Raw genomic sequence first — 25580 nt, 5'->3', positions numbered from 1 at the left:
CTTTCTCTTTCTATCTCTCTTCTTTCTGGTGTGGTGTTCTGTACATAGTATGGTTAGTGTCAAGGTTTAGACTTAATAGAAGTTACTGTAAGTTTAAGTGAAGTCTGCTGCAACTGAATTTCTTATGGACAGTGCCAATCCTGAATGTACAGTGGTACCTCGGGTTAAGTACTTAATTCATTCCGGAGGTCCGTTCTTAACCTGAAACTGTTCTTAACCTAAAGCACCACTTTAGCTAATGGGGCCTCCCGCTGCTGCCGCGCCGTTGGGAGCACGATTTCTGTTCTCATCCTGAAGCAAAGTTCTTAACCTGAAGCACTATTTCTGGGTTAGCGGAGTCTGTAACCTGAAGCATATGTAACCTGAAGCGTATGTAACCTTAGGTACCACTGTATTGGATTTGTGACCATTATGCTCATTTGCCTTCAGTAGCAATTAAAGCTCTGCTGGATGAAATGCAATTGCTTCTGGTCTATTTTTGGGGAATCCTGCAACGTGTTGCAAGTTGTTACTCTGCTAACTATACATTGGAATCTACTCTGGATCGATTCCATGACACAAGATTCCTCATGCCATGAAATTAGCAACTGCTGCCATACTATGGAGTGGGGGGTGGAATGTCTCCCCGCCCCCTCAGCTCTTGAATATTGCCCCAAGAGTGTGCACCTAGGTTGGCTGCAGGTCCCCTGCCCAGGAAGTGATGTGGGCGTTGTGTGAGCTGTCTTATTTTCCTTTTGCATATTATGCTCCAAAATGGTACTCATGAGCAGCGAAGGGGACTCAAAACTCCTGCCTGGAGTGGTGCCTGGTGACTCGGCCACTTGCTGGCTGTGTCACCAGGTTGTGACACAGTGGTGTGCATTGGCAGGCATTTCTCAGCTCACTCCGTGGGCAATTCCTACTTTGTTGGCTTTGACAGTGCTTCCATGGAGACTGGGAGGGTGCCTGGTGTTTTGTGCTGTTCCAGCAGTTGTTAGCACAGGAAGGGGAAGAGCACACAGGATATCGTGGTTGTTCTGCAAGCAAAATGGCAGCATATTCCACGCCCCATCCCCTGTCCCTCAGCACAGGGTTATTTGGTAAATAGCTTAACCTGAGCATAATAAGTAGTGGACTATACTACTTTTTCTATTTTTAAATCCTGGAAGTGCTAGTTTATTATTTAGGCAAAAATGGATTTAAGTTAATTAAGAGAGTCAGCTTTAACTTGGGTGCTGAAAATCTTAATACGATATCTTCATGTGTCCTCAATTAACATTTTGTTCTTGGGTTTTTTGGTGTTGTTGTTAAAGAAAGGCAGCTGCCACATTCATTCTACATATGCACAATACTTTCTTACTTTGGTAATCCAGGATCACAATTTAATGATTTATTCACATTTGTTTGTACAAGAATCAGATGGCATATACTAAAAAGACATTTAATTAAAAAAAAAAAGTATATACGTTTACATCAACAGAAGATGAAATATAAACCTTTTCTACTCACAGTCATTCTATACATATTATAATAAACAAATCACAAATCTGTCACACAATATAAACGTTTAGTTGTTATAATGTAACAACATACAGAAAACCTTTATAAAATTTTGCTTTCGTTTTAGGTTTTAAATCTTACCATTAACTAAAATGAGCTGTGCGGGATGTTTGGGGTACATGACTAAGGCACCAACAGTACAAAGCAAATACAAAAGCAGAAATATTTCCTTGGGAGTGCTCTACGCTGAAACACCACAAGAAAAGGCAACAATAGTAAGTTAAACCTGCTGCAGCCTTTAGAAGTTTCTTCTGGAGTCACAAGGTTAGTCCTATGGTTGAATTTCTTCCAATATATCACTTCAGTTCTGATCACAGCACATGCTACAACACTGATGGCTAGGATGAACTTCACCAAGGTGCACTTTTCATTAGCGTCTTGTATTTCAGACAAATCATTCAAGCCAAAGCATAAATGCATTTTAGACTTATGTGAAAAAAAGGATTTCTTGGACTTAAACTGCAACACTTACAAAAATACTTTCCCTTAAACTTGGGATTGCTTCAAAACATTGCTTTATAAATATAGAAGTACTATGCAAAGGACTAAAAGTGAAATCATAAGTATGTATACCCCCATCTGAGCTATTTTAAAAATTGGTTTATTAAGCAAGCATTCGGGATAGATACTGAACTTACAGAAACCAACGTACCCTTTAAGAATTTACAATCCCCATGACAGCTTCTTGGCAGCTGTATTTCTGACAAATTATAAATATACCATAGTGTAGCACGTAGTATATATAGCACATTATGCTCAGTAGCAGAAGCAATAAGGTCTGCATGGCCCCAAAGTCCAAGGTTCAATCCCTGGCACCTCCAGCTTAAAAGACTATCGCAGAGCAGGGCTGGGAAAAACCTCCCCATTAATGCTATCTGAGAGCCACTGCAAGTACTTTGGTAGATGTGCCAATGATCTGACTCTAAGGCGGCTTCATATTTAAGTATTTTAAAGCAGTAACAAAATTGCTTGCCTTCAATTACCAAAGTCCTCCTGCAGCTCTCATATCTTACCTATGTGATAATACAGTTACCAATTAAAACACACATTACGAGGCTTCCCATGTATGGCACACACGTATGGCTTGGGGGGGGGGGGAATAGGCCTCAGAAAGCAAAAGTTCAATCAATCACAGCCAGGAAACATAATTTTCTTGGATTATACCACTGTGAATTGCAGGGTCTTACTAGCCGAAGACTGGAATGTTTGGCAGCTTGCATATGTTGCAGCTTACAGGAGCTGAACGGAGAATGTGCACAAACTGACGGAATGAATAGTGTATATATTGCCTGATCAATATGCATAGTCTCCAAGCTGAATATGAAGCTATCCAAAGGATTTCATATAGTGACCGGTGAATATGCACATTCTGCACTCAACTCACATCAAACCCCAAATACGCATTTCTTATACCAAAGATCCCTGAACAAACTTTAGTATAACTGCATACCTATATTGGTAACATGAGCTCATGTTCTCCATCACTTTAGTAGGAATTCCTGGGACAGTCATGCAGAAATAGACAGGTAATAAAAACCCATTGGTATAAGCATTTATCTTAAAAATATTTCCTGTTGAAAATCCTGCTTTTATGCTCAAGTTGGAATTTCACTCCTTAAAACATTTGATGTCTGCAATTAGTGCTTTCAAGTCAATCTGTTTTAAAAGCAGACAGAAGTAATGCCTCAAAGCACCAGATATTAGTAAATTGTGCCCATGGCTTCTTTTGTAGAGTTGTAAATCCAAGGTAATGTTCATACTACTAAAGTTAAATCTCCAAAACATAACTGCAAGGAGTAAATGAAAAGCTGGCAAAGCTCTTAATAAAACGGTGGTGTTATTTCAGTAGAGCTTTTCTAACAGTCAAAACTCACCAAGTTAATTCTGTAATGATCGTACAGGCAGAGCCTAGGGCTATAAACTGAATGAGGTGCAGGCATTTGGCTAAGATATGATTTGTAAAACGACCAAGAAAAGTTTCCACCCGAGTACAAACAGCGAAGTGTAGAATCCTAACAAAACTGACATCTTTGCAGTTTTCCCAACTATGTCCCCTACTCGTGGTTTACAAAGAAGTAGTACTATGGACCATAAGAGTTAATAGAAAATGCCCTTTGAAGACAAACTTTTGTTTACTAAAAGTTAGTCTGCTTAAACAAATTCCTAAATTATACATTAAGAAAATGTTTGGATTCTGGGTCCTATAAGCACCCTTTTATACTGGGCCCTGAATTCAGTTAAAGTGCCTGTAGCTACAATCCTAAAGTCATTTACTCAGAAGTAAACCTCATAGAGTTCAATGGGACTTACTCCCAGGTAAGTGTGCATAGGATTGCAGCTTAAGTCTCAATGAGACAAGTAAACATGCTTAGGATTATGCAGCATGCCCCATTGGAACCAATCAAAACTAGTTTAGGTGTGACTAGCCAGTGTCCCAATACTTTCAATGGGATTTGGTTATCACTAACTTGAGGTGGATAGGGGCCTGGAACCATCCCATGTATCATTACTTGGGAGTTGTTCTGTCAATCTCAGTAAATATATAAAATGATAGGGCTGCCAAGAGTCTAGGTTAATGCTTTCTAAATTATACTGCAGATAAAATTAGTGCTATCACCACCAGCGAGTGTCCTTTAATACAACAGACGTCAGATTCCCATCTAAATGCTTTATCAAAGAGCAAATAAAATTATTTGAAAGGTTAATGTAAAGATACAAGATTAAAATTTATTTTTGATTAATTACAAGTGCCTCTTTGTTCGCATTAGTAAGCGTTCTTTATACAGTCTATTCTTCACTGCTGCCAAAACACAACAGAGCAGAGAAAAAACAGCTAAAACAAAACTATTTTTTTCCTAAGTTATTTGCTGGATAGAATTTAACTCAACACAATTCGGAGGTAACTTTTTCAATTGTAGGCATGTGGCACTTAGACAATCATCTTTGCACAGAAAGCTTGTAACAGTCATGCGAGGGCACAGTAATTATCTTAAACAAGGCAAATTTCTCACCACAGAGCAGTGGGGAAAGTAAAGGAGGCACTGCACTGGAACATTACACCTAGTAAACTCCACATGATACAGTTTCAGAAACAAATACTTAAAGAGCTATCATTAGAAAAGGTAAAGTGTTCAATGAAAAATGATTTAGTGATAGCTTCGTTTGGTGGCCCTAAATCAGCATTATCAATAAACAATTTAACTGAGCAGTAGATCAAATCAGAGCCTATCACCACAGGGAAGATTACAGCAAGGTAAATTCTAAATTTCTTATTCAAAGATGCAGTGTTCCTTTGTCAGAGCCCTCCATGTAAATTCAAAAATTGTAAAAATACCTGAAGTGTTTCATTGGTATTTAATATGTAGACTGAGTTCACATATTCATATGAATATTTCCACTCACTAATGAATACCACATGGCGCCTTTCCACAACAGAAAACTACCGAGGATGAAATGTGGTTATCTAAATTACTCTCTCACTGCTATTGAGCTGCTACTTTCTGTCTGCAAGGCTATCATTCTAAGAATACCTACTCGTCCTACTGAACTCACTGGGATTTACTTCCGAGTAAACATGCTTAGGATATGAATATCTTTCAAATATGACAGTAGACGCTTTGGGAGTACCATTCAAATTGAAAATTGTTGACGTACCTAGGACTGCTGAAAGATGACAGAACGGGCCCCCACCCATCATTATGGTTTGGTTAACAAAGCAAGATTTCTGGATGTCCTAGTAAAATGCCCTGCAATAAATAATTTACATGTGTAGAAGAAATCAGAGCAAGCGCATGATTTTAATATTAAATGTCACTCTGTCCATCTGCACTGTGCATGTTAGTAACCACTACTGCTTAAAGAAGTGCAAAAGAGTGGAGGATGCCACCGACTTAAAGTGCCCTAAATTGTAGCTTTTTCTTTAAAAAATAAAAATGCTACTAACAAAACAAATCTAGAAAATAAAACAGTTCATGATGTAGAAATCTTTGTCTGCCACCTTCTAGGTTAAAATCTGGGGATGAAACACTGCATCTTTCAAAACAGAAAAGGAAGCAGTATTGTCAGCAGTAGGTGCATATGGAAGTACAGTACTGCATAAAGGTCAGTAATGGACATTACACACAGGAATATCAGTGACAATTTTTTCAGGCATAAATAAAGAATCCATTGAAAGCATAAAAGCCAGGACTACCAGAAATGGTTCTCCTGAATGGCTTGAAGTGGTTAGTGGATAAGCTGAAATAGGCCACAAGGCATGACCATAGATAAAGAACCAGGAAGATAACATCTATGTGGAGTATGTCCAGCCCTTGAACTCCTTTTTCCTGGGGAGGGGGAGGCAAAGAGGAAACAAGTTTTAATAAAGAACCGTGTGTGCATTTATTGATAAAGTAGAAATGAGACACAACCATCAAATGACAGCCCTCAAAAAAGCAAACCAAGGCAGCTGAACCAACATTCTTGAAAAGTATTTCTCTCCTGTCTTCACTTAAATATTCTGAAAGACCTTCTGCAACATCTTTAAGAAGGGTAAAGCAGGTAAATAATCCAAACAGTACTGGATTTAATACTCTACTGAAATATCCAATTGTGTCCACTATTTACTAATCAAATGTAAATTATGATCTACCCCCAGGTGTACCCAGAGCACATTTGACTAAAATTTGTAGTGTGGGAGATATGCAGTCAAATCTAACAATGCATATTCCTGCTAGTCAACATGTGAAGGGGTTAAAACCATAGAGCTGTATTGCTGATAGGCAAACTCAGACTATAGAAACATGTGATGTCATTTCCCCCTTCTCTCCTAGGGGGGGAAGAAGCAAAAGAAGTATTTCCTGTTCCTTCTCTCTCTCTGCTTCATACTGTGTGAGCAAATGAGCATGTCTTGGTCTGCCCCAAGCCTAGATTCCATTTTGAAAATATTCCATTTTGTACCCCAAAAATATTTTACCTGCATTTGTTTTTGCTGCTAAGGACAAATGCTTGACTGTGAGTAAAATATATGTTTTAAACTTAATTTTCAGTCTGTAGCCTGTTTCTTTGATAAATGGGATAATAAAGGGAGAAATCAGCCTAACAGCTAAGTCCTATGCTTTCAATTAAACTGCTTAAGATGGGATTTAAACTCTGCTCAGTCCCACGCTTTTAAGTGCAAGCACTAAGCTTATCCCTTTGGCTGCTAACCCACATATCTGGGTCTGTAGGGGAATAATATATAGTTGATTACATTCCCTCACCTACCTAATAATGCCCATAATGAGGTTATGGGCCCAGTGTAGGAAAGTTCCAGAGATTTCTGAGGTTTTTTACTATTTATTGAAAATGATTTTTAAACTGGAGAAATATTTTTTTGTTTTGTTTCCTCAAAGTCACAAGGGCTCTTTTGTTCTAGTGTTAGAGGATCAACTCGCCTGCCCCTTTCCTCCCCTTTGCAACACAGCAATGAGACTTGAGGGTTTTTTACTTCTATTTTGCTTTTTGAGGCTATTTGGATTTTTATCTTTGTGATTTTGAGTCTTTATTTTGAATTTTGGGCGGTTTTAATTATTTTTATTTTTGGACCATTTTTCAATTTGGGGCCAAACTTTTGTCTTTTTGATTTTAGGATGGCTAGCAGGGAATTAATTCCCTTGCAGAAGAAGGCCCCAAGTTACCCAAGATTACTCAAGAACGATATCTCCAGTAATTCAAGATTTATAAAATAATTACTTTAGAAAAATGTCATCACACATTTTGTGTCTGTTATTTTCTTGCGCCAGTTTTACACAGTTAGGCTAAGATTCAATGTACCTGTATGTCATTTAGGATCTGTATCCTGGCTGGAATCTAGCAGTTTCCTCAAAAATCAGTTCTTTCAGTTTTTCCTTTGGTAAGTCATCCAGCTCCATGTCAAACTTGAAGGGTGCTTCAGCTACAGGCTAACAACAACAGCAACATGAAATCTTTTAGTAAACCTGTTTACAAATTTGTTCCAAACCACCATAGGAAACAGGGAGGTAACAGAGAGGTAAAGGTAAACTACTTTGAGGACCAGGTGGTTTAAAAGCAGGATATGTCTTTAAAAAATAATAAAGCATAGCAAAATTAGTTTTACGATTCATTTAGTAACCAAAGAGGAAGCAGAGGCCAACTGTGTGTTACTTCTTACATTTTTATAGGAAATTTTCATGCAGTGTTCTTGTCAGATTAGGTCTGAGTTGTTTCTAGTTATGTGAAGACAGTCATGTCTATTCGTCAGAGTGAAGGTGTCTAACAGAATGTGTTAAGAACGCAATGAAGTGTATGAAATCTTTATCCTGTGTAATACAGCAAGTTATTACAAATAACATGAGCTTATGGCTCTTGTACAATGGCATTGTTTGTGGGGTCTAAACACAAATGCTACAGATACATGGACATAAACAATTATGTACATACATCTGGGGGCTCTGACTGACAGGAATTGTTCATCATATGTTCACCTGTGTTGACAGACACTTGTCATGGGAAACATTGGTGTAGCTATTGTAGATGGAACAGTTGTTTTTGCTACATAAAATGTGGCACTCCTCTCAGAATTTAAAACCTAAGGCATCTTTTGAGAGCCAGTATGGTGTAGTGGTTAAGAGCGGTAGTCTCGTTATCTGGGGAACCGGGTTCGCGTCTCCGCTCCTCCACATGCAGCTGCTGGGTGACCTTGGGCCAGTCACACTTCTTTGAAGTCTCTCAGCCCCACTCACCTCACAGAGTGTTTGTTGTGGGGGAGGAAGGGAAAGGAGAATGTTAGCCGCTTTGAGACTCCTTAAAGGGAGTGAAAGGCGGGATATCAAATCCAAACTCTTCTTCTTCATCATCTGATAGTCACATGGTGTCAATTGTCTAATATTAACCCATCTAAACATAAATATCTAAATATCACTCTTTATTACTATGATCACAGATCAGGCATTAAATTACAATCAAACAAAAACAAATTTACAGTTTCCAGGCCAGTAAACAACTACAGTCATACCTTGGTTCTCAAATAGAGCGTCCTGCAGCCAATCGGAAGCCGCGCCGGACGTTCAGCTTCCAAAAATGTTTCGAAAACTGGAACACTCACCAGGTTTCAATCATTCGAGAACCAATTTGTTTGGGAGCCAAGGCATTTAAGATCCAAGGTACGACTGTATTTGGAATTAAGAGAATGGCAAAGGGCTAGGATGTGTGAGCATTGTCACACACTCACAATCACACTAGAATGGATTGCTGAATGTTAGTGAGTGTGCTTGCACAGAATTTTGTCACTTTCACAGTGATTTTGTTAGTGGAGCCTGACAAAAGAAGGGAAATGTAAAAATTATCAGATCTGCCTATAAATGTAAATATAAAATTACTTACTTACTAGTACATATAAAATTATGAATTTTGTTTGTGATTTACTTGCTAGCTTCCTCTATTCCCCAAACTATTCTAAGCATCTATTTAAAGAATTTCAGTGATTTCAAACCAAGTAAAATAAAATGTTCCCCTACCTCATCACTTGGATCATAATACTGCTCTAGATATGGATGCGCCAAAGCTTCTTCCACTTCAATTCTTTTATGAGGGTTGAAGGTCAACATTTTATCCAACAAATCAAGAGCTATAATAGAGAAAGCTAGAATCAGTTTGTGTTGTAATGCAGCCATATTAATTCAGCACTGTTCTTCCCTTCATGCATGATTCAGAGCGGTTCTGAATATGTTTAGCAAGCAGCACAAGACATATATATCCTAATTCAAAACACAGAAATTGGAGGGTGGGAAGAAAAATAGTTTATAGGAGAACAAACCAAATCCCACAACCTCCCTAACAGGTTCCAAGGCATCATTGAATGCTTTATGGGACTCTGGACTGGACTTACTGCTCATCTGCTCCCAAGAAAAGTACTTGCAAGTGTGCTTGTCTTGGGTTACTTGCCAGCCCTCTGCTCCTGATCTTGCTGGACACTGCCACAATCAATGTACTTATGTCTTTCTGCCCCAGAAGGGTGCAAAAGAAGCCAAGGAGGCTCCCTACCTCTGCTCATCACCAAGGACTCAGCTATACAGCTGCAAATAAAATGTTTTAAGTGTGTTGCAAAGTGCAAAATACAAATGTGACACTGGATGGCAACAGTGAGCTATGGCAACTTCAATATATTTTTCAAAACTTTTTTTAAAAAAAGCATTTTTACAGTGTTTTTATGTGTGTGTAGATTTCACCCAAACATGAAATGCAAAGCCCATGTGCACTGTGTGCATGTCCATCGCGCCTGGGCCTTATTTCCAAGCTTTGTTAATCTGGAGTCAAGCACAATTGATAGAGGTTCACTCCCAACTCCAAAAGAAAAAAGCACCAGCTAAAAACAGTTTCATGAGCATTTGGCCAAGTAATGTCTAGAGTGAGCAACCATCCTTCAGAGTGCCACTGACCACCAGCACATGAAGTGATTAGCCCCAATGAATATGAACTAGGAACAGAAATTAGCAAACTACAAATCTCTAACTTTTTTGTGATTTAAAGCTCTTTACAAGCTGCCATGAATCTGATACCAAACACAAATATAACATAGTTTATATAGTTATATTCTGCGAAGGGAGATTTAATGGCTAAGATTTTAGCCCTTGCTACATTCAATGGTCACAAATCTTGCATCACTGTATTCCAGTTGTTATCTCAAGCTTTTCATGTTACCTTTGGGGTCAGCATTTGGAAACAGCCTGTTCCATGGCACCTTGTTTTTGTACGGAAGAGAAAGCAAATAGTTTCTGGCTTTCAAATTGATTATGCAGTTCAAGTCTTCTTGAGAAGGAGATCCAAGTATTCCTACAATTCAATAAAATAGAGAAAAGAGTATTATTGTGGAAACAAAGCACTTGAATGCATTTGATAAAGATTAATATCAAGTTTCTTAAATCTGTTATCATTTACTAGATTGGGTGCACTAATAGATGCAGGTGTGTCACTGAACAACCACCTGTCATTTGTGGTACTGAGCACCTTCCACTAATTAAGGTTATTTCACCAGCTGCTGCCTTTCCTGACATTATCCCTGCTCTGGTTACCTCCAGATTCAACCCCTGCTCAGGGGCTGACTTTGGAAACTGGTTGGAAGCAGTTGCTAGTAATCTGGAAGCTGTATCTTAAATTAACTGGGAACAGCACTGAAGGGAAATTATATGCTATTCTTTAACTATCTCAAACTAGTTCCTATCTGTGTACCAATGGATAATGAAAATTTGTATCAAAGGATGGTACTGAAGAGGAATTTTGCTCTTGTTCGTTTTCTACTTGTTTCTGTGGCGCTTACATCAAGGAGGTTTCTGCTGGATTGTGCCCTTGCCTGGTGGAGGAGTGCAGAGTGCTGCATGCAGAGCAGGAGAGGTGAGAACAGGGGAGAAAATCAGCATGAATTTAAAATAAAAATATGAATAGATGGCCACAGCTGGTACCATCAATCAAATCACTAGGCTGGAGAGAAATGGCAATTAGTAGACAAAAGCAGCCTTTGCCTATAGTTATATATAGAAATCTTACCAAGGATGTGGTTCAGCTGATCAAGATAGTGTTTTCCTGGAAAGATGGGTCTGTTTGATAGCATCTCCGCCAAAATACAGCCTACAGACCAGATATCAATAGATTTGGTATAACCCTACAAGTAGAAAAGTTGGGGGAAATCACTCGTTGCTAGCATTTGCTGTACTGTTCAACAGACTACAATTTAAGAGAGCCAAGATATGGTAATTTTGAAATCCAGAATTCCAGTCCTAGCACTTGTGATGAATCAGAATTTATATAACTGTTCTTGAACAATGAGGCAAGCACTGTGTTTTATAAATATGAAGGGTAAGCACAAAGGTACAGAAGACACCTACAATGCCATCTATGGATGATTACTAATAAGTCAGTCTCAATGTCTATATTTGCTTATCACAGAAAACCACAGTTCAGCCTTGAGAAGTTTAGAAGCTTCTTCTTTTGATTTAAGCACAACTTGCCATGCTGTTGGGACTGAGACCTACTATTAAGCTTAGCCACAATTAGTCTTAACAAGCCAACGTTAGTAGCAATAGTGTCAAGCTGCCTTGTTTTAAACTAGCTGTCGTTAAGAATAACCACAGTTGGTTGGTTCAGAACATTATGAACGGTCGCTAAGTAAAAGCTACCAGATTCCTTATCGCCATGTAGGAACAAAAAAGGGGAGGGGAGCATGTAAGCCTGAGGCTCACTGCAGCCATTTCCTGCTTATTCACATCATGCTAAACTATGGTTTATCATAAGGTGCATATTCAACCATTGCTTTCAGCTGGACTCACTTGCACTCACCCTGACATGTGTGCATGGGAATGCAGTCTTAGAAACATATAATACAAACTTTATCTAATTGTTACCATGTGAAACCCACAAAGATTACTCTTATTTTTTTTATTCCAAGCCCTAAAGCCAGTGCGATCTTTTGATATAGACAAAGTACAGTGGTACCTCGGGTTACATATGCTTCAGGTTACATACGCTTCAGGTTACAGACTCCGCTAACCCAGAAATAGTGAAAACAAAAAAATTCCTTCCAGTAGCACCTTAAAGACCAACTAAGTTAGTTCTTGGTATGAGCTTTCGTGTGCATGCACACTTCTTCAGATACACGTGTGCATGCACACGAAAGCTCATACCAAGAACTAACTTAGTTGGTCTTTAAGGTGCTACTGGAAGGAATTTTTTTGTTTTGACTATGGCAGACCAACACGGCTACCTATCTGTAACCAGAAATAGTGCTTCAGGTTAAGAACTTTGCTTCAGGATGAGAACAGAAATCGTGCTCCGGCGGTGCGGCAGCAGCAGGAGGCCCTATTAGCTAAAGTAGTGCTTCAGGTTAAGAACAGTTTCAGGTTAAGTACGGACCTCCAGAACGAATTAAGTACTTAACCCGAGGTACCACTGTATCAGGAAACTCTGACTTCAATGATTGCTGAGTTAAGCAAGCCACACACTTAGCCTGAGCTGCTCATGTGTTAAATGGTACTAACTTCTGATTTCATATGAAAATAAACAGCATATTTTGCACACAAAGAGATGATACAGAAATAATTAAAAACCAGACAATATGGATTTCTGAAGTGCCCGAGAACTTTGGATGCGTAAGATTTGAGATATACATGTTAAAAGAATGGACAAGTATTAGAACATGGTCCATTGAACTTTTTTGGGTTTATGTGAGTTGGAACCCACTACTACTAAGCTTCAGACTGCCTTCATTCCCACTTGCCTGCTTCTGCAAACTAGGATGCAAACCCACAACCGTGTGTTCCACTGTGCTCTGCCAGTTTAGCCAGCTCCCGTCTCTCACCAGTGATAATTGCATGCCTGCATATGTACACTTTCTTCCAGGGATTAAAATTCCAAACGGATGCTGGGCTGCTAGTTTATTTCCTATCATACTCACAGTTCCATTCCAAAGCTAAAAAGTAGCAGCATTAGGTACTGTGGCCTCAATTTGGTAATTCTATAAAAAGCCATACGCAAGCAGCTTCATCTCTCAGAAAGCAACATAAATTTCAATGATAGGCAATCAAGAAATTCTACTTGAAGTCAAAGCTAGCTCTGGTTTGCAGCACAGTTGGTTAAACACATAATCAAGACATTCAACTGAGCCAGCAAACTCTCATATGGCTACTGTCAGTGAATTAAATATCAGGGTGCAATTTGTTCATGTACAAATTTTAGGATTTAATTGGATTTTCCAGGAGCCACATTGTGGTGGAACGCTCTCCCAGCAGATGTTGAACAGATAAACAAAAAGACATCTGAAGGCAGCCCAACAACAACAGTAGTAGTAGTAGTAATAAAAATAAGAATAACAATATATATTATTATTTGTTATTAAATATTTCAAGCACCATATGAGACACTCTTCCATGCATAGCTCTTACTTTAGAATTCAACATGATTTCAGGAGCTCTGTACCAACGCGTAGCTACATATTCTGTCAGGAACCCAGTGTGATCATGATCTGGATCTGCAACGCGAGCCAGTCCAAAGTCACAGATCTAATATCAAATCAAACAAAGATGTTATAGGAGGGACAGCTTTCTCTTTATTTTTTGTCACATCAATATTCCTAATCAAGCAAAAATTCATGCATTGCAGGGGACTGGAGTAGATGGCCCTCGAGGTCCCATCCAACTCTATATTTCTATGATTCTATCCTCAAAAACCCTCTCAGATTTTCATGCTGCAATAAAAACTGTATATGTGCTTTCTGTCTTTTAGAATCTGCAGATTAGCTGCCCCATGGCAACAAGAAGGAACATTTACAGGTTCCATTCTTTAAGGAAATGGAGATAACATCTGAACAAAAAAAGTGAACAAAGCTTCAATCCATGCATAAACAACTTTTGTGTGTGTGCTAAAACTTCGTTGCCAAATACCACAACAATGGTACACATGCCTTTCTAATAGTCTCTGTTACAGCTTAGTTTTTGGGATCTTTCTTGGCATACAAATCCACTGATTTAAAACAGCGAATGAGTAAGTTTTATATTGACATGGGTACTTTTATATTGACAAAAAGATACTTGCTAACCTTGAGATCACAAGTGGTGTTTAGCAGCAAGTTGGAAGGTTTGAGGTCACGATGCAGCACATTGGCTGAATGGATATATTTTAATCCTCTCAGGATCTGGTAAAGGAAATAACAGATGTGGTCATTGCTGAGATGTTGAGTCTTTAAGAGCTTGTAAAGGTCTGTCTCCATTAGATCTTGCACAATGTATCTGTAAATCGTATTAAGGCAAACAAACCAACATTTTACTACATAATACTGGAGTTGCTTAGCTCCCGAGTTTTTTAAAATTTCACTTCTACATTTTTAGAAGAAAAAATGTGCAACATTGCTGGATGGTTAATCAATAAAGAAGCACATCACCCATAACTAATGTCATAGTCTTACTTAAGAATAGCTCAGTCGGTAGAGCACAAGACTCTTAATCTTAGGGTTCTAGGTTTGATCCCCATGTTGGGCAAGATTCCTGCATTGCTGTAGTTGGACTAGGTGAGTCCCTTCCAAATCTACAGTTCTATGATTCTAAATTGCAACATTTGCATGGTACAAGGATTGCTTACGAATTGAGAATAGCAAATTGTAATAGGATATGGAATCATGCCAATCAGTTGGGCTCTTGGAAAAATCCGTATGACTGCTTCAAACAATCCTCTCCAGTATGACAACTGGACATGGGGGAAAAGGCTTGCTGTGAACCATGAGATGGGCCTAGAAGGTAAGAAAGGAGGAGAGGGAAACTCCCCAAAGTGCATACAGTCGTACCTTGGTTTTCGAACAGCTTAGTTCTCGAACATTTTGGCTCCCGAACACCGCAAACCCGGAAGTGAGTGTTCCAGTTTGTGAACTAGTTTTGGAAGCCGAACGTCCGATGGGGCTTCCACGACTTCCTGCAGCCAATCAGAAGCTGCGCTTTGGTTTGGTTTCTGAACGTTTCGGAAGTCGAACGGACTTCCGGAACGGATTCCATTCAACTTCCAAGGTACGACTGTACAATCAAACCAAGTGGAACAATGGAAGTGTGTGTGTGGGGGGGGGGGGGGGTTCTGTGCAAGTTATCAGTTCCAAACAGTGTCAATGGAAATGTGGGGGAAGGAGCCAAAATAGACAGAACTTGAGGGAAGCACAGAGAGAGATGGGGTGGCACAGGAAAAAGAGATGGGGTATACAAAGAGCAAGCTATGCTACACTTGAAACTCAGTCCACTTTTAGCCTTGGCCCCACCTCTGCCAGCATGCAGCCCTCACACCAGCAGATTACCTACGAGGGATTGAAGTCCTCAACAGATAAAAGGTTCTGTTGCACTACACACAGAAAGACTTGGGCTTAGTACAACTAATAAAACAGCAAGAATCACTGGATGACAAGATCAAGTAAGTAGTCTTTAACATATAATTTAGGATAACACCAAGATAAACAATCAACAGTGAAACAGAGCAGAAAGCTGAAACAATGAGAGCACAAGGGCATACATCTTTAAAGGATACACATCTTTCATCTGTTCAGTTGTTGGAGCTCTGATAATGTCATTGATCCCAATAATATTTTCATGTTTGAAGCGCAGTAAGATTTTGATCTCTCTCAGAGTTCTCTGGCAGTAAGTCTGGTGTTCAAAAGGACTGATTTTCTTTATGGCCACCCGAACTTTATTCACATTGTCATGTGCTGAACTGGAAGAAGAATTATCAATATTAAAAAATTAATGGCATTATCCGCAGAACGAAGACTCAGGTTATCTAGAAATGCTGACATAGCCTTTTTCAATCATGAAGATAACAAAATTCAATTTATCCACCAAAATACTGTGAGGTTTCAGCACTTTATCATTTTTCTCAGAACCAGTGGTGGCAAGATTATATAGCATCATAATAACTCTAACCATATTAGATAAAGCTTTAGACACTATGTCAGAAAACATTATTTAAAACATAGAAGCTTGCATTGCATTAGTAGCTTGCATTAGGCCCAGTATACCTGAAGGAGCATCTCCACCCCCACCATTCAGGTTGGACACTGAGGTCCAGCTTCAAGGGCCTTCTGGCGGTTCCCTTACTGTGAGAAGTGATGTTACAGTGAACAAGACAGAGGGGCCTTCTTGGTAGTGGTGCCCATCATATGTCAAGGAAATAAACAACTGTATGACTTTTAGAAGACTTCTGAAGGGAGCCCTATATTGGGAATTTTTTAATGTCTGATGTTTTGCAATTTGTTATATGTGCTGTAAGCTGTTTTCCTGTATTGTATAAATAAATAAAATTGTATGAATAACAACATTGTGTTGTTGTTGTTGTTGTTAGTACCGTTAAATACTTTTGAACAAAATACAACAAAATTATCCAGGTAACAGTTAGTCACTTGCTGTTTTAACTCTTCTCAAAGTTTTTTCAGGATGTGAAAAGCAGTAGACAGTAAATTTGTCAAAATATTCACAAGAATGGATGTCTCCTTTGAATATTGGCATTCAAGATCTTACTTTAAAGCATAATTTCAAACTTCATTCCAGATTTCCTGCCTCATTAAAATGTCCATGATTTCAGCTTTAATTAGAAAGATGGCACACCACCTCATGTCTTTGAGAGAAACTTAGCCAATTCAATCTTGCAGGAATTAAAGTAGTCTAAATCTCAGATTGCTTGTTCCACCAAACCTTTATACTGTCCCATTGGTGTGACCAGGGAGAAATAAGGTTTTTTGAAAGGTAACAGTTGCCTGAACAAATGAATAGAACTAAACAGAAAACTGATGTTTTAAATAAGGAAATAAGAGTTAATACTGAAATACAGCAAACAGGAGGACATTATATCAGTAACCAAATTAACCAAATTGATGAGCCAAAGAAGAGAGAGGAAGAATCATTTTATAATCCAGTATATGCTTGACAGGTTAGAAAAGAAGCCATTCCTCTTTACTGAACAATGCATTGGTCACTCAGGCTGAACAATGTCCTCGCCATTGCTTTTTTAAAGCTTAGATACTCAGGGACCTGGGTTAAATTTTCCATTAAATTAAAGCCTTTTGTCACGTAACATATTAAGTCCCTATGTGAACTACTTCAACAAAAAAGGACTACAAAAAAATCAAATATTTATTATAGATGCAATTCCTATTCAGGCAATGTTTTAAAATGACAAAGTGCTATAATTTATGATATAAAAGTTATATGCATAATCCTGAAGTTAAGAGCTTTTCAATCATGGTTTTCTGGAGAGAAACAAACTGTGAGAAGTGTTTCAGACAATGCTAAATATGGTCTATAGTTGTGTATATCTAGCAAAATTTAATGTATGACAAAAGGTCACCAAAATAAAAAACTAGATATATAGCATATTAAATCACATCAAAATATTCTGTGAATATTATACACAGAGATATCCAATGTATAAGGATTAACGAAAAGCCACTGAAAAGAAATATTCTACATCATTAATAAATGAAATGCATCATCTTTGTAGTATGACTGCACATACACAGAGAGGGAAGCCCACCTGTTGATAATATTTCCACATATTTTACTGGGGAAAGCATTCCATAACTGGGGAGCCAAGACTGAGAAACCCTTCATCCCGGAAAGCTAGAGAAGGCATGGTAATCAACTGAAGGCTATCTGTCAAAGAACCTAACATAAGATAGGCATAAAGGGAGATAGGCAGTCAAAGACTCATAAAATTGTAGAATTGGAAGAGATCCCAAGTGTCATCTAGTCCAACCCCCTGAAATGCAGAAAACTCAACAAAAGCATCCATGACAGATGGCCATCCAACCTCTTCTTTAAAACTTCCAATGAGGGGCAGTCCACAACCTCCCAAGGGAGAGTCCGACTGTTCCACTGTCAAACAGCTCATACTATCAGAAAGTTTTTCCTGATGTTTAGTTGTAATTTCTGGAGCAGGAGAAAACAAGCTTGCTCCATATTACATGTAACAACCATTTCAATATTTGAAGATGGCTATAATATTTTCTCAGACGCCTCTTTTCTATGCTAAACATACCCAGCTCCCTCAACTGGTTCCTCATAAGGCTTGGTTTCCATACCCTTGATCATCTTGGTCGCCCTCCTCTGCACACATTCCAGCTTGTCAATATCCTTCTTAAATTGTGGCACCCAGAACTGTACACAGTATTTCAGCTGTGGTCTGACCAAGGCAGAATAGAGTGGTACTATTACGTCCCTTGATCTGGACATTATACTTCCGCTGCTGCAACCTAGAATAGAATTAGCTTTTCTTACTGCTGCAAAACAATGCTACACACATCCTGGTCCCAAGCTGTAAAAGGCGCCAGAAGTCAGAATCGGGCCTGAAAACAGATTGAGGACCAGTACAAGTGGTGTAGTATGATCATAATGCCCAATCCTATTCAGAAATCTAGCTGTTGTACTGTAAGCTGATTGCAGTTTGTGATCTGTCCTGTAATGAAGTTCATTACAGTAGTTTATACTTGTGACTTAGCATGTAAACTGCACTTGCACTCAACAAACTGTTATGCACTTAATGCTTTGTGCTTGTGAAGTAAGTAGAGTCAGTAATGTCATGCATGGATACACTGCTTAGTGGCAGGTAACTTCTAATCACATGGAAGAGTAGTACACCTTGGCAATGCCTTTTTTCTGTGGGTTCTGCTTCCTCACTCACTCACTGTGCCCCTAGGTGCATGGGCACAACCCTTTTACCACTGGACTCTGCTCCCACTGCATGGGCTCCACAACTTTACTGCTAGGCTGTACCCCCCCCCAAGTGTGCACTGGTGGACTCCATGTTGCAGGCTGGGGTTCCAAAAGGACTCCAGCTCCTGGCAATATGACTGGTTTTTAAATCAACTTACCATGGGAAGGGGGAGGGAATGGACACAGTGTGGGAAGCAATATTTATCCTTGTCAACAAGGCCCTGAGCAAAAGGCAGTTAGCAGAAGTGCAGGCCTTGGCAAAGCAAAGGTAAAGAAGCACCTAGGGTTTAGTGAGTGTACATTAGAAGGTGCAGAAGGTGCTTTGCTAAAAAGGCAGCAGAGAAGAAAATGGGCAAAGTTGGTCAAATCTTGATTTTCTTCAGAGATGCTTCAAGAATTATATTTTTTTTAAGCCAGAACAGGAAGCAAATAATATAGGATAGGGAGGAGTTGATGGTGGACGTTTAGATGCAGCTAGAAGGACCAATGACCTGACTCAGTATGAGACAACTTCTTACATTCTTACAGAGTCTAAGGTGTAGGCAGAAGATAACACTTTCAAGAGGACCACAGCCATTTACAAATCATAGAAATAGCAAGACACAGAAGAGGGAAGGAAATGAGGGCTAATGCCAAGACAGATTTCCACAGGAAAAGGGAGAGAGTTCTTAAGAGTTCTCAGTGGAGGTTGAAGTCAGTGTAGCAGAGAATGTGGGAAAAAAAGCTGGGTCAATGAGGTTATTTGTATGAATGCTGAATCACCAGCGAAATTGGAATATTGTCAGGAGGGAAAGGGGAAAGCCATATGAGGCATGGCATGAAAGCTGAAGGGAGGTAGCATGGGAAAATGGCAATATACCACAGCAATCCAGAGATGCAAAGGAAATATAAAAGATGAATTTTGAAGGTTGACAAGCAGTGAAAAAAGCAAGCAACCAGGAGCTGAAATGGCAGGATTTTGCAAAGAAGCCAATTCTGCCATCACATCAGCCAAGTCAGGATGAGTGGGAGGAGAAGAAACTTCAAAAGACGAGAGCAGCAACAGGGACTGTGTTGGGGGAGGGGAGCCAGATTTTGGTGCGTGCAACGAGCTTGAGGGAGGCAAGAAAGTAACATTCCTAATTATCACAATCCACAAGGAGAGTTCATCTAGAATATTTCAACTCAGCCCTGTGGAGCCTTCAATGTGAAGTTCCTCAGGGATCTATCCTATCTCCTATGCTGTTCTACATCTACATGAAACTGCTGGTGGGGTTATCCGGAGGTTTGGAGTATGTTGTCAGCAGTATGCTGATGACAATCAGCTCTACTTTTCCTTTACACCTGCAGGTGAGGCAGTGGAAATGCTGGACCGGTGTCTTGCCTCGATAATAGAATGGATGAGAGCCAACAAACTGAAACTCAATCCATATAAGACTGAGTTACAGATAGGTAGCCGTGTTGGTCTGCCATAGTCAAAACAAAAAAATTCCTTCCAGTAGCACCTTAAAGACCAACTAAGTTAGTTCTTGGTATGAGCTTTTGTGTGCATGCACACTTCTTCACAGTGGCGTAGCGTGGGGGGGTAGGGGGGCCGGCCGCACCGGCCGCAACATCTGGGGTTAGGGCAAATCCACGGGTTAGGGGGCACAAATCCAAGGGTTAGGGGGCGCAAATTACTTGCCTTGCCCCGGGTGCTGACAACCCACGCTACGCCACTGCTTCTTCAGATATCTGAAGAATTGTGCATCTTCAGGTATCTGAAGAAGTGTGCATGCACACAAAAGCTCATAACAAGAACTAACTTAGTTGGTCTTTAAGGTGCTACTGGAAGGAATTTTTTCATATAAGACTGAGGCACTGTTAGTGGGTGGTTCCTTAGATCGGATGGCTTTGAGGTTGCCTGCTCCTGATGGGGTTACACCTCCTCTGAAGGAGCAGGTTCATAATTTGGGAGTACTCCTGGATCCTTTGCTATCACTTGAGATGATTTTCTGAGGCCCTTTTTCGTGTGCCTCCTCCACAATAGGTCTGTAGGGTGGCAACACGAGAACTGGCCTTTTCTGCAGTGGCTCCCCATTTGTGGAATTCTCTCTCTAGGGAGGCTCGCCTGGAACCTTCATTATACACCTTTAGGCACCAGGCAAAAGCGTTCCTCTTTAACCAGGCCTTTGGCTGACTGACATCCAATGCCCTATTAAAATGTGGTGATCGTGGGGGACACATGGATGGACGTTATAGGGTTGTTCTTGTTCTTATTTTGAGTATGTATTCTGTGTTTTTATATCATGATTTTATCCCGTGAACTGCCCTGAGACCTGCGGGTATACGGCGGTATACAAATTAAATAAACAACTACTACTCCTGGCTTCAAATCACTTTTGATGTGGAGTTATCTTAAGTGATTCAAGCAAAGTCACAGAGTTAGCCCCACACTGGTCCTGAACATGTTTACATTAACACAACCTTCCAACAATTTCTTTGCTTTAGAGCATGTGCATAAGTTTATGACATCTTTACATTTAATACTGACATTTCTACTTCTATAAATTTTATTCCAATCTCATTACTGTAACACTAAGAGACGATCAAGGCTTTTCTTAAGTATTCACATTATGGTCACTTACTGACTGCAGTTGAATGGCTTATGCCTATACTTTAGTTTTTAACTAGATTAAACTACAGTTTTCACAGTTTATATTCACCTATACAGTTTTTAAAGGAATAACCCATTTGGTTTTTTATCACTAAAATAAACATCCAACAAGTTATTTTTATTTAAAAAAATGCATTCAAACGTGATTTAAATCAGTGTTATTTATTGCTTAACAACTGCTCACATGCTAACTTTTATTAATATTGCTTTAAAAAAAAAAAGTTCCCCTAGGGCAGAGTACACTGTGCAATGTTCCTTTCTAAGGGGAAAAAAACTTTTCTTAAAAGCGCCTGATGCAAAGTGCTGCTGAGCATATACTGTGAGCAAAATTATTTCCTCCTTGTTCACAGATACTACACACTGTCTGAAAAGTGGCTTAGGGTGAGACAACAGGCAGACATTTGAATGTGAAGAAATGATGACTCTGGGTTGGCTGGTTTCCACAATACTGTACCTGGAAGACCAAAACAGTGCCAGTCACCACCTGTTAAGCTGTGTAGAGGAGTGGACTGCGCCCACCAAAGCCTTCATAACACACACAAGTGCACTACACTGCAAATGCAATCACTGCACCTATGTTAATTTCCAGCCAGCTAGTGAACCTAAACCTGTCCCATTTTTGATGACTTATTGCGTATTTACTTCTTTCAGAGTTTCTGGTCAGTGATGCCTACAAAGAAGCCATTAGGCGATGCTAGGCTACATAGAATAAACTGAAGAAAGTTCTAGGGCAGCAGCTGCCTAGTCTTAAATGGAGTGGGAAAGGTGTGTACATGTGAGAGATACACTCTGACTCCGGTGGATAATATTTAATGTCAAATTAGGTTTTAAATATTTATTAACTTTCACCAACTATATTCCATTACAGTACATGTTTCCTTAAAAAAAAAGCTCATTCACTGCAAGACTAGTATGTTTATGCTGCAGTGAAGTCCCTGAGACTTAAATACTTTCAGTGCACTTATTTTAGTAATAATGAATCACACAAAAACTGAATCTCAGTTTTGTAGACTTCTACCAAAAGCAGTTTAAGCAAAAAATGTGGTTTTATCACCATTTGGTTCTGATTTTTGTGTGCACAATGAGACTTTGCCTACATATACACCACTATTTCTCATCCATCATTATTCACTGTACACTGTATGCTGTTTCATAACAACATATGGATATTTAAATAAGATATATTCAATCATTCTCGCAAATTTAAAACACTACTGATAGATACCAAGTTACGGTAAGCCAGAGTTCTACTGCACTTGCTACAATACATTTGGCAGAGCAAGAAAAGAGAAAATGCCAGCAATGATCAAACAGCAATACAGCTTAGACAACACTGTCTTGCACCTTACTGCCACAGCTTCTCATATCCATATTTTGACAGATATATGAGGATGTGAGTTAACCAGCATAATACACATGCAACAACAAATTGTTTTCTTCATACTTCCTATAAGTACCAACTAAATGTGACAAATGATGGCATTTGATCCATCATTTCCTCCCAATTTTCGATCTTCCACTTGCATCTCCATCTCTTCTTGCTCATGACAGCATACTGTCAGTGGCAACCCACCACAAGTTATTAATGCTAATTAAATCCAACCAAGGATCTCTTCTCTCACTTTTCCCTAAGACAAAATAAATTGGGGAAAAGATGTCACCTTGCTTTTACTCTTTCAGCAATGAGAAATCAGGTCGCTCCCTAGCTTCTAGAGGCATCCCATGCCCTCCCAGAAAGCTCCCACACTACATATACAATCAAGTCAAATATATCAGCTAAGCCACAACACACAAACACTATCATTTTGTTTCATGTTCACAGCGATATAATTATTGAGCTCTTGGCTTTACATTTTATATTTATATTGCTTTTATCAGTATAAATTGCCTAGGGTGCTGTTGGCCAAGGAGAGGCGACTCATGAATGTTACAAACTACAATAAATAATAATTTGAATTTATATACTACCCTATTACCTACAACAACAGCTTCCACATTGCTCAACAGAAAACACAGGGAACAGCAATAGCTCAATTGTAAAAGCACCTAACTTGCATGCAGAAGGTCCCCACAGTTCAATCCTCAGGATCTCCTGGAGTCCAGGTAAAGCTGGGAGAAACCCTTGTCTGAAATCCTGGAGAGTAACTGCCAGTCTGTGTAGACCAGGGGTAGGCAACCTAAGGCCTGGGGGCTGGATGCGGCCCAATCACCTTCTCAATCTGGCCCGCAGACGGCCCGGGAATCAGCGTGTTTTTACATGAGCAGAATGTGTCCTTTCATTTAAAATGCATCTCTGGGTTATTTGTGGGGCCTGCCTGGTGTTTTTACATGAGTAAAATGTGTGCTTTTATTTAAAATGCATCTCTGGGTTATTTGTGGGGCATAGGAATTCGTTCACCCCCCCCAAAAAAAATATAGTCCAGCCCTCTACATGGTCTGAGGGACAGTGGATCGGCCCACGGCTGAAAAAGGTTGCTGACCCCTGGTGTAGACAGTACTGAGCTAGATGGACAATAGATCTAACTCGCTATAAAGCAGCTTCCAATGCTCTTATTGATTAAATGGTTTGGCAGAGAAGAGGTGGTTTAAAAAAGAAATCCAGCCCTTTGCATATACAATTCTGTGCACATTTACCTAGGGGTAGTCCACTGAAGTCACTGCTATTTGCTTGTAAAGTAAACATGCACAAGCTTGAGTTGAAGAGCTGCACTTTGTAAATCTACACTTACCTCTGAGGAAGGCTCGTCTGCTTATGATACTATTTTGCTTTCCCAACAGACACTGCCTCCCTAAGGAGCCCAACACAATCTAAATACCGTGCACCAATGCTCACTGCAGGTGCTGTACATACACACACAACAGGATTTCAGCATAAAAGTGACACTGTGGATGGGCTGCAGCAAGTCATCTTTGCAGGGCGCAGGAGCCTCTGAAAAACTGGGAGGCAGAGGAAAGTGAGAAGGAAAATCCAACGACTAACAGGTCGGTGTGCAAGCTTTTTTTATTTTCTTGGATCGCACTGCAAGCTGTACCTTATACTGAGCCAGAAAAACAGGAAAGGATTTCTCTCTCTCTCTCTGCGGTCCTGTTTCCCTTTCTTGCCCTTGGGTACTCACTCTCCGCACATAGGCTTACTTCCGAGTAAAACACGCGCAGAATGGCACTGCAGGCGTCGGGCTCTGCAACCTCTCGGCCCCGATCTCCATCCCATGCATGCTTTCATTCCGAAGGAAGGGAAGGGAAGGTCCCTCGTTGCAGCGCCAGTGCAACCTTTACCCCATAAGCCAAGGGTGCTTTCTTGCATTAAAATAAATAATAATAATAATAATAATAATAATAATAATAATAATAATGATGATGTTGAGGGGGAAATTCAGCAGCAGCAAAGGGTGAAAGGGGGGGGGGGGGAGAGAGAGAAGTGGAAGCAAGAGGAGAGAATTAGCGCCTTCTTACCAGACCATCCCGTAAGCCCCTTCCCCGATGTAGGAGAGGTTGGTGTAGCGAGGCCCCACGTCGAAGATCTGCCCTCGCACCATCTCCGGGCCCCCGGCGAGGCTGGCACAGCTGCCCGCCGCTGCCCCCGACACCGCCGCCATGTTGTTGTCCGTGAGGGGAGGAGGAGGAGGAGGAAGAGGAGGAGGGGAGTGGGGGTGAAGAAGGAGGGGGAAATAAGAGGGAGGGAAGAGGAGAGGAAAGGCGACAAGGGGCTGGACTCCACCCTCCCCTTGCCCGGCAGGCCGTGTCTCTGTGCGTGTGAGGGGAAAGAGAGCGAGAGGCACACAAGAAGGACCGGCCCGCCGGCGCCGCCACACAAACCGCCAGCCGCTCTCTGAGGAGCCGCTGAGGGAAACGGGGCGGGGCTTAGGTGGCGCGCGCGCGCACGCGACACTGAGAGAGAGAGCGAGAGAGCGCGCAACGGCCGGCGAGGAAAATGGGGCGGCGCAGCTGAGGGGAGGTGGGCGGGGCCTGCTCCAAACCTATAAGCTGCAAAAGGGAACGGAGAGGGGGCGTGGCTTCCTCGCCCGTCGCGCGCCGAGGCGAACTGGGCGGGGTTTGAAGGTGGGCGGGACGCTTAAGGGGGCGAGCCGCAGCAAGCAGGCGCCGCCGCGAAAAGGGGCGTGGCTTCGGCTTCACGGCTTGCCTGTGGAGGGCGTGGTCTCTGGCGGGCGAGGCGTGGCCTCTGCGGGGACTGCGGTAACTTC

General features: G+C 40.6%; 1 protein-coding gene and 1 long non-coding RNA gene across 2 annotated transcripts; one reads left to right on the top strand and one right to left on the bottom strand.

Annotated features, from left to right (window-relative positions):
* Positions 1–4246: 4246 nt before the first annotated feature.
* MAPK1 (mitogen-activated protein kinase 1) lies at positions 4247–25244 on the bottom strand. Its single transcript, XM_028709624.2, has 9 exons — positions 24832–25244; positions 15568–15750; positions 14105–14294; positions 13452–13568; positions 11062–11176; positions 10219–10350; positions 9036–9145; positions 7333–7460; positions 4247–5864 (listed from the first exon to the last, which is right to left on the bottom strand). Exons 1-8 carry the CDS (start codon positions 24972–24974, stop codon positions 7344–7346), a joined length of 1107 nt encoding a protein of 368 aa, XP_028565457.1. The 5' UTR covers positions 24975–25244; the 3' UTR covers positions 4247–5864; positions 7333–7343.
* Positions 10345–14452, top strand: LOC144325893 (uncharacterized). Its single transcript, XR_013391051.1, has 2 exons — positions 10345–10908; positions 13792–14452. It is a non-coding gene; the product is annotated as an uncharacterized LOC144325893 (long non-coding RNA).
* Positions 25245–25580: the final 336 nt, after the last annotated feature.

Source organism: Podarcis muralis, chromosome 16 (assembly GCF_964188315.1).
Source record: "Podarcis muralis chromosome 16, rPodMur119.hap1.1, whole genome shotgun sequence".
NCBI lineage: Eukaryota > Metazoa > Chordata > Lepidosauria > Squamata > Lacertidae > Podarcis > Podarcis muralis.
Note: the sequence above shows the minus strand (reverse complement) of the source record. Positions and strands in the feature narration are given on the sequence as shown.